Source organism: Ahaetulla prasina, chromosome 2, assembly GCF_028640845.1.
Source record: "Ahaetulla prasina isolate Xishuangbanna chromosome 2, ASM2864084v1, whole genome shotgun sequence".
Taxonomy (NCBI): domain Eukaryota; kingdom Metazoa; phylum Chordata; class Lepidosauria; order Squamata; family Colubridae; genus Ahaetulla; species Ahaetulla prasina.
In genome coordinates this window covers 229032217-229044137 of record NC_080540.1, presented here as the reverse complement: position 1 = coordinate 229044137, position 11921 = coordinate 229032217, and the positions used below count along the sequence as shown (strand labels likewise).

General features: G+C 37.8%; 1 protein-coding gene across 1 annotated transcript in view; it reads left to right on the top strand.

The window, feature by feature from the left end:
* The window catches only part of DMRT1 (doublesex and mab-3 related transcription factor 1), an 86744-nt gene continuing 74823 nt past the window's right edge, over positions 1 to 11921 (top strand). The window contains exons 1-2 of the mRNA XM_058169170.1: positions 1 to 321; positions 7666 to 7849. Coding sequence (XP_058025153.1) covers positions 1 to 321; positions 7666 to 7849 — 505 coding nt within the window. The remainder of the gene's footprint in view (positions 322 to 7665; positions 7850 to 11921) is intronic.

The following is an 11921-nucleotide window of genomic DNA, read 5'->3' as shown; positions in this document are numbered from 1 at the left end:
ATGCCCAACGAGACCTCCTTCAGCAAGCCGTCGGCTTCGTCGGAGCATCACGCCCAGGGGACCAAAACGGGCCCTTTTGGGAAGGCTGCTGGGCTGGCGGCCGCCGGAGGTGGCGGCAATTCGGCGGGTTTAACCCAGGGCCCTGCTGGGGCCGCCACCGCCGCGGGGAAAAAGTCCCCGCGGCTCCCCAAGTGCGCCCGCTGCAGGAACCACGGCTACTCCTCGCCCCTGAAGGGCCACAAGCGGTTCTGCATGTGGAGAGATTGCCAGTGTAAAAAATGCAGCTTGATCGCCGAGAGGCAACGGGTGATGGCCGCCCAGGTGAGCAGCCGGAGGGTTCAGCAAGGAAAGAAAGAAATGGCGGGGAACCGGCTCTGGGGCAGAAAATGCACAGGGTGGCCTTACTGCCGCTCGGTGATGCTGGTTAGAAAGTAAGGCTAAGTCTCATCCCCCTAAAACTCTGCCCCGGAGAAATGGGTAGGTTTGACCTGCAGTGTAAAAAACAACAACACTCTGATGCTTTTTCTGCGAGAACCCTTAAATTCGTAGCCGGAGTTGAGGATAAATTTGGGGGGAGAAAAGTAAGATACTATTCTGGCTTTCAGCAAAAGTATGCATAACCTTTTTATTGTCCGAATAATACCCACTATGAAATTCAAGGTCTGTTTACAGTTACACTTTTTTCCCCTTTCTTAGCCTTTGTTCCAGATAGCGTGGGGCTCCCTAATATTCTAGGACTGTTTTGCAAGTAATAATGCTTGTTATATGTAGAGTACGGTATCTAAAAGAAAAAACAGAAATCAGATGCGATGGAAAGAAATCCTGCAATGGATAATGCAAATTGCATTGTTGCATTTGAAAGCATTTGTAACTGTGAGAGTGATTTTGATAGTGAAAATAATGCTTAATACGGTAATGGAAGAGTGGTAGGTTCTAGGTCCTAGATCCTAACTAGGTCAGTGAAAGACTCTTACCATTAGTTTAGTTTTTAATCAATGAAAACTTTATGATGTCAAATTTTAGTATTAGTAACCACACAAGCATCATGTTTATATCTTTGTTTTCATTTACAAGATTTGCAAAATAACATATTCAGCATTTTGAATTGCACAATCATTGTATTAAAAATTATTCCTGTTAGAAAATTGTACATTAATGTATTTTTATCTTTTTTTCATTCAGAATGTTTAATTTAAATCATGAGGAATTGGAAAAATTATACTGAAACTTTCAAATATCAACATTTTTAAAGTTTACAAATAATTGTAAACTAAAAAAAAAACTGTAGGCCATTTCTGAATACTTTGGAAAGAGTGTTGTCATAATCTTTCAACAGGTTTTTTTTCCAGTTTAGCCTCCCCCAGTTTAGCAATCTCCAGATGTCCTGGGAATTGTAGTTCAAAACATCTCAAGAATGCCAGTTTGGCAAGTCAAAAGTAGAATGCCATTCCACCAGTGCCCAATTCTTTGGCTTCTCTGAGTTAATTTTTTTAAAAAAAATTGGCATAGAAGCAACATGCATTTACACTTTCAAGACAACGCTACTACTTGTCTTACAACAGGTTGTTGTACAAGGGCAATTGTTAAATATTATTTTTGCACTTATCTAGAGTTATGTCCAATTGAATGATATGGGATTTATAAGACCGCAACTATCTAGGGCAAAATTTCCTGTACTACAATCTCAGTAATTAAATGCTAGTTTGTGCTGCTTTGCTTTTATCAATAAAGTTGCTCCTATATTTGATTGCTTTAAGTGAATATGAAAATTTTTTCGGAAAGACACTTTATTCTGCAGAGAGTAGTCACTTCAAATACTCCAAAGGAAACAACTGCATTTTTTACTATTATTCACCTTCCTTTATGTTACTACAAAATAATACTATCTTAATATTAGCTAATATTGCATCACCAGCCCATAGCTTGTTCCATATGACTGAAGTTATGACTGAAGTGCTGTCCATTTTTTTTGCTGCACCACTTGCTTCAGCCTTTGATTGGTGTCTCAACATTATAAGGCTCGGAATAATATCTGGTTATCTAAGCATATACTTTGATGCCATTATATACAGTTGTGCAGTTGTGACTTTGGGCCAGTCATAGTCTCTCAGTCCAATTCACCTTACAGGATTGTGGTTCTGGAGAAAATAAGAAGAGGAATGAGTATTAGGAACGTTGAATTACTTACAAAATAATAAAGATGAGATAAAAATCTAATAAATAAATAAAATTACCTTTTTTTCTACAAATGTAAGGAATGAAAGCAACGAAAGGCCCAAGGAGTCACTCAAGGTTAAGAAGAGGATCTTCTAAATGGGAATTGCTTGCAAAGAGAGGGAGAATAGAGAGGGTGAAGGTAGAGATGTAATAAAAACACCCTCTATTTCTTAAGGAGTTTTGTTCATTTGTAAAGACTTAATAAGTAAAAAAGTAATGGTGATCTCCTTAAGAACGTTTGCAAGTAATAAGATATGCATTGCCAGTTGGAAATGATTTTAGCTATGAGTTTGAATGAGCTACCCTTCAATAGTGATAATTTGCAGTTCTAAGAATCATTACAAAATTTAAAATTTTTGATTTCGTTCATAGTTTTTATATTATAAGATGTTTTCAATACTTTAAGAGGGTCACTGTCAGCTTCATAGTGGCAGATATAAGAAGTGGCACTCATTGAGGCAGATCAGTGACCAGAGATAAGAGGTCATGCAGGGACACAAAAAGTGAACCCCCAAATACACTGCAGCTGATCACCTGACCTCTGTACCATGAAGAATTGGTGCCAGAATTTGCAGATTTAATCTGCCTTCATACTATGATGCAACAGTGGTAAAACTGAGTTTATTCTGGTATTGTGATGGAATGCAGTAAGGAGGATCCCCAGAAGGGATGGAGTGCAATCCAGAAGGGTAAGAGGCAACGCAGTCTGGATATTACATATGAGAGAAAGAGGTTGAAAACAGCCCCTCTCTAATAATTACATAATATATTGTAGATAGTAGAGTCCTCAGTCAGGCAAGATTTTGTCTATACAGGTATGAAAACAATAAAGAACTTGGTGAATCATGTCATTCTTGGGTTTTGGCTAACAGATAGATGGAAATAATGACATACAGCTGTTTAAATCATGGGCTGAGGCTACCAGATGATCAGGGAAGAAATTTGGGTAATAGAGGCATGCTGATGTTGCTGTAAACTACAAATGGGACGGATTTAGAAAGTTCTTCCAACCATTCAGTTTACATCAGTAAAAAAGAAGTGATTGCTAAATACATTCTAGTTCTGTTAGAAATCATTTGGAAAACCAAAAAAAACCCCTCATCTGTGAGTAGGGTTTTATAATACATGTCTGAATTATAATCTCATATTTTATTTCCAGCTTTTATTGTTTGATTGGCATGTTCATTTAAATACAGGTAGTCCTTGACAACAATGGAGCCCCAAATTTTCATTTCTAAGCAAGACAGTTAAGTGCGTTATGCATTTACGATCTTTTTGCCAGTTGTTAAGTGAATCATCTCAGTTTTTAAGTGGATCTGATTTCCCTCATTGACTTCGTTTGTCAGAGGTTGGGTGGGATGGTTGCAAATGGTGAATATATGACACTGAGGCAATCCAACTGTCAAAAATACATGCCAGCTGTCAAGTATCCAAATTTTGATCATGGGGATGTTGCAACCATTGTAAGTGTGAAAACTGGTCATAAGTCAATTTTTTCAGTGTGGTCATAACTTTGAACAGTCACTAAATGAATGGTTGTAAGTCGAAGGCTACCTCTATGCAGACAGAAACTGCAATCTACCCAGAGGACAAGAAGTCTCTATATCCTTCTTTAGCAGCCCTTTGAATTTATGTAGGACTTAGTTGGCTTGTTTTTCATGCTAACTGCATGGAAGAAAGGTAGAATATCAGTACCTTACCAAGTGTCTAGTCATCTCTTGAAAAAGAATGCAGAAAAGCTTAGACTTTGTCCATTTAAATACCATATGTTAGAAAGCATTACTAAACTGCTAAAACAATCAAGTAATAATAGTAAAGCAACATAGCTTTCGTTATTCAGACAATTTATAGTTCAGATTTAGTCTCATTACTTAAATATGAGAATTTAGTGTAAAAACTAAAGCATTGGTGTCTAATTTGGCTTTCCCAAAGTGATGCTGTCTTAATGTTATGGTCAACAGCTTTCATCAGTCATTTTAAACACGAGCCTTTTGGGGAATTTTAGTCTTACATGTAAGAAGATAACAGATAGGGAAAAGTTATTAAACAAATGGTTATGTATGTATACCAGTTCACTTCCAGACTAAATTGAAATGGATTTGGTTAATAACTTGGAAAAGAGCTCAGCAGAAATTGGAAGGCTATAGGCTAAACTTGGGGGAAAAAACTAATAAGACAGTAGCAAATCTCTTCCATATTGCTACAAAGCTGTCTGGGCAAAGAACGATCAGATTTACTATTTGAAGAAAGGATTGAATTTTAGCCTGTGCAATCCAAGGCATACAGATAGTCCTCAACTTATGACTACAGTAGGGACCAGAACTAATGTCATTAAGCAATGTGGCTCTTAAGTAAGTCATGCCCAATTTTACAAACTTTTTCCCATGGTTGTTAATGACTCTGGTCATTAAGCAAACTACACAGTCATTTAAGTATATCTGGCTTCTCCATTAACTTTGCTTGTTGGAAGTTACCTGGGAAGGTTACAAATGGCAATCACATGACCCCAGGACCATGCAACATGCTGGCTAAAATTGTGTGATATCAGTATGGAAGCAAACAGCTTATATCTACTGGCCTGATGCTAGATATATTGCAAACTGCAGCACTGGGTGTGAAAGCTGGTCATAAGTCAATTTTTTCAGTGTGGTCATAACTTTGAACAGTCACTAAATGAATGGTTGTAAGTCGAAGGCTACCTCTATGCAGACAGAAACTGCAATCTACCCAGAGGACAAGAAGTCTCTATATCCTTCTTTAGCAGCCCTTTGAATTTATGTAGGACTTAGTTGGCTTGTTTTTCATGCTAACTGCATGGAAGAAAGGTAGAATATCAGCACCTTACCAAGTGTCTAGTCATCTCTTGAAAAAGAATGCAGAAAAGCTTAGACTTTGTCCATTTAAATACCATATGTTAGAAAGCATTACTAAACTGCTAAAACAATCAAGTAATAATAGTAAAGCAACATAGCTTTCATTATTCAGACAATTTATAGTTCAGATTTAGTCTCATTACTTAAATATGAGAATTTAGTGTAAAAACTAAAGCATTGGTGTCTAATTTGGCTTTCCCAAAGTGATGCTGTCTTAATGTTATGGTCAACAGCTTTCATCAGTCATTTTAAACACAAGCCTTTTGGGGAATTTTAGTCTTACATGTATGAAGATAACAGATAAGGAGAAGTTATTAAACAAATGGTTCTGTATGTATACGAGCTCACTTCCAGGCTAAATTGAAATGGATCTGGTTAATAACTTGGAAAAGAACTCAGCAGAAATTGGAAGGCTATAGGCTAAACATGGGGGGAAAAACTAATAAGACAGTAGCAAATCTCTTCCATATTGCTACAAAGCTGTCTGGGCAAAGAACGAGCAGGTTTACTATTTGAAGAAAGGATTGAATTTTAGCCTGTGCAATCTAAGGCATACAGATCGTCCTCAACTTATGACTACAATAGAGACCAGAACTTCTGTCATTAAGCAATGTGGCTGTTAAGTAAGTCATGCCCAATTTTACAAACTTTTTCCCATGGTTGTTAATGACTCTGGTCGTTAAGCAAACTACACAGTCATTTAAGTATATCTGGCTTCTCCATTAACTTTGTTGGAAGCTACCTGGAAAGGTTGCAAATGGCAATCACATGACCCTAGGACCGTGCAACATGCTGGTTAGAATTGTGTGATATCAGTATGGAAGCAAACAGCTTGTATCTACTGGCCTGATGCTAGATATATTGCGAACAGCAGCACTGGGTGTGAAAACTGGAATTATTGTAAGGTTACCAGGTCTGGACTGCAAACATTTGAATGAACTAGATGGTGGCAAAGAGAAAAATATTTTTTTGCACTCCAGCACTAGCATTGCCATAGTTGCCAAGGAATATTTCTGTTTAAGAAATGTTCAATTTGAAAACCATTACCTAAAATTTTGTAGTTGTTGGTTCCAATAAAGTAGTAATTGCTTAGGTGTATGATAGGGTGAGGATCAAATCTTGCAGACTGATGCCTTGAACTTCAACACCCAACATCCCCAGCCACAACACTGTTGGAATTATAGACACTATAGCACATCATATCTGAAGTGTCTTGACTTGAAAAAATTGCTTTCTTAGATAAAAAAACTTCTCTTCAGCAGATCCAAACTTAATCTGTTAAAAAGATGCAAAAGTTATACATTTCCACTGAATTAATATCAGTTGACTAGATTATTAATGTTTTCCCTGGTGCATTAATTTTAGTTTTAGTTTTAGTTTAATAATATTTGTATGCCTGTTTTTGCTTCCTGTAGCCACGGTGTTACATCTGCCTCTGTTTCTGCATTCTGCTTCTTTGTTATCAGTTAACCTACTTTTTCATTTTGTACCAATCTGAAAATTAGCCATACAGTATTTTTCCTTCTAGTTAGTTCTCAAAATTTGGTGTTTAGAACATGTCAAGTAAGAAACAGCCGCTCCCAGTCATTTTGAAAGTCATTTTTTGTTCTGAACTATTACATTTCTGCTAAATAATAAAAACAATCTGTTTTGTATTTAAGACAAGCATGTTTTGAACAAATCTGAACAGTTTAGATTTGAAACATTTTTCACACTCTTGCTCAATATTATGTAACTGTTAAAGGAGCTGTGCTAGAGAAAAATGCCATTTCTTAATGGTAACTCTGAATGAGAGACATACTGTATATATTTTACATATGTGCAATTAAGTGGCCCAGAATATGTTGTCTTGTTTCACTTTGCTTACATTGCAACAACATAAGATAATTTATAAAATAATACTCAGGAAAGATCTGCCTGGATTGGCTTCAGTGAGATTTCTGTAAAATAAATGCTCTGAACCTGAAATGTGATTTTAATTCTTTTCCAGAGCAGAATAGTGCTTTGAAAACCTCATATTTGCTGCAGAAATTCTGTATCAAGTACTTTGTATTATTTCGCTTTAATAAGGCTTACATCCTGAGATGCCCAAAAGACTCATGCTGTATGCATATGAAATAAAGATGAAAAATTATGTTGTTTATGAAAGATAGATGCTGTTAATACTACTCACTCCAGTTGACTAAATCCTTTGTTATAAAACATGAACAAAAAATCTCCAGAGAATCTCCATCTTTGATTTTTAGTAAAAAGGGTTCATTTAATTACAGTTGAAATTGATCCTTCATATTCCTAGGATCTCAGTTTGTATTTCAGGGGGTTTCCAAACTCACTAAAGCAAAGGGTTAAAAAATAACAGTTAACTAAGTTTAGATAGCTGCCACATTAGAAATCTTATTGGTAGATGCTTAACTTTTAGCTTTCTTTCATTTTTTAGCTTTAAAATTATGTCTTTATTTGCATCCATAAACCTTCATGTGTGCTAAGATAAAGAAAACAGCAGTGTTCCGCCAAATTTTGCTACTGTTGTTTTTCAGATAACAGTGCAAATACAGTGTAACTTTCCCTTTTCCAGGTTGCGTTGAGAAGACAACAAGCCCAAGAGGAAGAGCTGGGGATTAGCCACCCCATCCCATTGCCTAGCGCCACAGAAATGTATGTGAAGAAAGAAAACAATGCTAACAGTTCCTGCCTGTTGGAAAGCACCAGCCCACCCCAGTCGACAACCACAGCAACTGTAGTGTCTACCTCATCCACAGGTAATGTCCTGGATAAAGGGACCTCCCTTTATCTCCTTACCTCCAGATGGTAAGTCTTACATCTGGAAAACCAAATACATTGTCATGAGTTTCTTGGACTCTAACAGATCTAATTTGATTTCAGTAAACCAGGGATGCATGTATAAAAACACATACAGTAATCCTATGGAGATCCTCAGTCATCCAGATCATGGTTGTCCCAAAGGTGCTTGCTCAATATTATGGAAGCTTCTTGGATGAGAAGCGAAATGTCTTCAAAGAAAAACCAGAAGTCTAGTAGCCTCTTGAAAAAAGCACTTTTGGTACAATAATCCTGTTTTATGTTACATCTTTAGAGCATGCATTCTTTTAAAGGTATCATTTTGTTTAAAGTTGAAGTGCCTGCCTTAATCCGATTAAATTTTTTGTTTATAAATTCAATGTTATTTCTTTAGACTCTATTCGGTTGGACAGTGATTCAGAAGAAAAGCTTTAGACTAGGGGTTTTGAACTTTTCAGCCAGAAGATCTATTAGTTAAAAAAAAATAATTGTGGGATCCCTGATCAAAAGGGCCCAGGTTACAATCACTGCTTCATGAGCAGCATTGGTTGCCCATTTGCTTCCAGGTGCAATTCAGGGTGTTTGTTATCACCTTTAAAGCAATGCATGAAATGGGTATAGTCTACTTGAGGAACCATATCACCTCAATGGGACTGGTCGACTCCACCCATGCCTGCAGAGGAGGCATATTGCAGATCCTGTCAGCCATGGAATTTTGGCTGGCGGGATCCAGGAGAAGTGCCTTCTCTGCTTTAATAAGTCACAGAAGTCAATGGCAGTTTCATAATTTGTGTTTCATTCTTCTCCCCAGTCGAGACAGTTTGAGCAGCCGCCATTATTGTCCAGAAGTCCATGACACCAGATTTTTCATTTGACAACTCCAGAAAGCAATAGGTTCACTCTTTCTTGTGAAGGTTTTCTCTCCCTCCCACTTCCTTAGTTTTTCTTTCAAACTTCATCACACTGTACATGGTTTACCGAGAGAGGAATAGGGTGTGAAGGAGCCACACAAATCATACAAGGTACCAGAAAAGTCTTTTTTTTTTGCTGTATCCATTTTATTGGCAGGCCAGAAATATTATGGCACATTGAGAGGCCAGAGTCAATTTTTCAAGCCTCTGGTGACACGCCATGCTTCCTGAGGGGGAAAAAGTAAGAAGACAGAACAGAAGTGGGGGGAAAGAGAGAGGGCTTACCATTATTTTCATTCCTAAGTCTTGTCATTGTATTTCGGTGTATTTATTTTTAAAAATGGTTATGCTAATGGAGATCAAGAATGTAAAAGAAGCATGAAGCAGATATTTTGAGCCTGAAAATTCCACACTTCTTACTGAAAAGGATCTAGTCTTAAGATTGTAGGCTAAATACATCACCTTCAGCCATGATGAAGTAGAGGAAACTGGATGAGATACATGAGAAAATGAAATAATGAAGGTGTTTTGATAGCTAAACCTTTAGAAATTAGGTGCTTGTGTGAGAAAAACTAAAGAAGAGTTTGTATTTTCACTGTGCCTGTGTTACTTACTTATTTTTCTCATTAGGACAGAGAACATAATCCTCCTTCTTCTCCTGGCCTTGGGCCAGTGGTGGGATTCAGCCAGTTCTCACCTATTCAGGAGAACCAGTTGTTAACTTTCTAAGCAGTTCGGAGAACCAGTTGTTGGAAGAAATCTTATTTTATTTTTTTCCACTTTACAGGGCTAATCCTGTAAGGAAGGCAGGAAGGAAATATTCTGGTGTTTCTAGCCTAAACTTTACTGCCCTGCTTACAGAAATTGCCTCTCTGGTTAACCCTTATTACATTGTAACAGCTAAGGTGAAGCGCCCATCGACGTGAGTGATGTTGAGTTGGCCACGCCCACACGGTCACATGACCACCGAGCCACACTTACCCAGCTGGTCATTAGGGCAAAGAACCGGTTGTTAAATTATTTGAATTCCACCACTGGCTTGGGCCATTCAGAATCATATCTTAATTTGAGTGTGACACTGATTCCTGTATTTGTATGTGTGTTTGAAATGTGACTTGGTCACATGGCATGGGCAGACATAAAGCACATACAGTATGATCCTCTGCAAAAGACAACTTTTTATCTCTTGAAAAATTTAATTTAAGGGGCCGGTTTAGCTCAGGCTGGTAAAGCCTGTTATTAAGAACACCAAGCCTGCAATTACTGCAGGTTCAAGCCCGGCCCAAGGTTGACTCAGCCTTCCATCCTTTATAAGGTAGGTAAAATGAGGACCCAGATTGTTGGGGGGGCAATAAGTTGACTTTGTAAAAATATACAAATAGAATGAGACTATTGCCTTATACACTGTAAGCCGCCCTGAGTCTTCGGAGAAGGGCGGGGTATAAATGTAAACAAAAAAAAAAAAAAGTGTCCTGGTTGCCAAAAAGAAAGAAAAAGGTGTTTTGATAGAAGAATGAAGCACGTTGCTCTTGAGGGAAAATAAAACAGATTCTCACATCTGATTTAAAAGGAGGAAGAATTATATTGTCTGTCTTTTTAAAAGCAAGACGAACATGCATGAAGACTGTTGACTCATCTCTTCAACCACCACTTGTACCTTGATTGAGCAGATTATGGTATGAAGATTTGCTAAGGAGCCATCTGCTTGTAAAGGGGTTCATGCATATGATTGTTTCTTAGATATAGTGGTGCTTAGTCCTGATTTAGCTCAAAAACAGACCATCTGTGCCTCCCAATCCAATTCTTTTGGAACCCATCCATCATATTGAAAAACCCTAGTTTCAACTGGGGTCAAAAAGCCTTCCTTTAAAAAGGCTTGATACAGTTTTAAAACAATTTCCAAAATTCCATGAAATAAGTAAAATCCAAGCCTTCCTCATATTTAAGGCCTACTCTATCTAGCCTTTGCGTTCTCATCCATGTTTTGATGGAATATGGCCAGAAAAGGGTTATCTCCTTCTGTTGTACAAAATTGGAACATAGCTGTCTTTAATACCTGTTTTCAATCGCTCCTGGTTAATCCTTACCTTTGCCCCAACCAAAGCAAGTTTTTTTTTTTACAAAATGAAAATAATAATATTTCACATAAGGTTCTTGCAAAAATGAATTAGATAAAGATAGTGCCTGTGTAGTCCTATAGGAGGGCAGTAACATAGGGCAGTGATGGCTAACCTTTTCCGGATCGAGTGCCCAAAGCGCGAGCACAAATGCACATGCACCCAAACCCCCAAAATGCGATGTGCACGGCCCTCTGCATAAGCCTCCCCCCTGCGGATGTGCGCACGGCCCTTGCATGCACTCGCCCCCACGCATGTGCACACAGCCCCCTGCATGCCCCTCGGCCCCCGCACATGCGCGGCAGAGACCTGAAAACCAGTTGGCCAATGGGAGGCGCACACTCAGGCGCAGTGGAGCTGAAATGGGGCGAAGGCTTGCATGCCACCAGAGAGGGCATTGCATGCTACCTCTGGCACATGTGCCGTAGGTTCACCATCACGGACATAGGGGTATGGCTATTTTGTTAGTCAAACTTAAGACTATTAGGAAGTGATCACAGCATAATTTTTAAGATGTTTATGAAATTCTAGCACAAAATGCTCATAGGATTTTAAAAATGTGCTATCATAATCTCTCTTTAAGAGATTGAAATATCTAGCAAGACCAGAATTTAATACTTAAAGTTTTATTAGATTTGAGGAGAAAAAAGTAGTTCCATTGCTAATTTTTCTTTTGGATACATTAATCACATTTGGTGGGAACAGACTGTTATTATATGAATACAGTTCTACAAATACGTGCAAATGCCATTTTTACATGCAAAACCATTTTTTAGATTTAGCCAATTCCAAATATTTGGATGGTTTGACTAAGAATTTTGGAAATTTCATTTTTATCTTAAAGATGCTGGTGTTAAAAAACAAAATACCACATTTCTTCCTTTTCATTTGCTTACATGTAGTTTATGGTTTCAGTCATTAAAAAAATCTATGAGATAAAAGCTACTAGAATGAAGATGGTCAGTAGGTAAATTGATGGTGCAAATTAGCATATATGTGCAAAA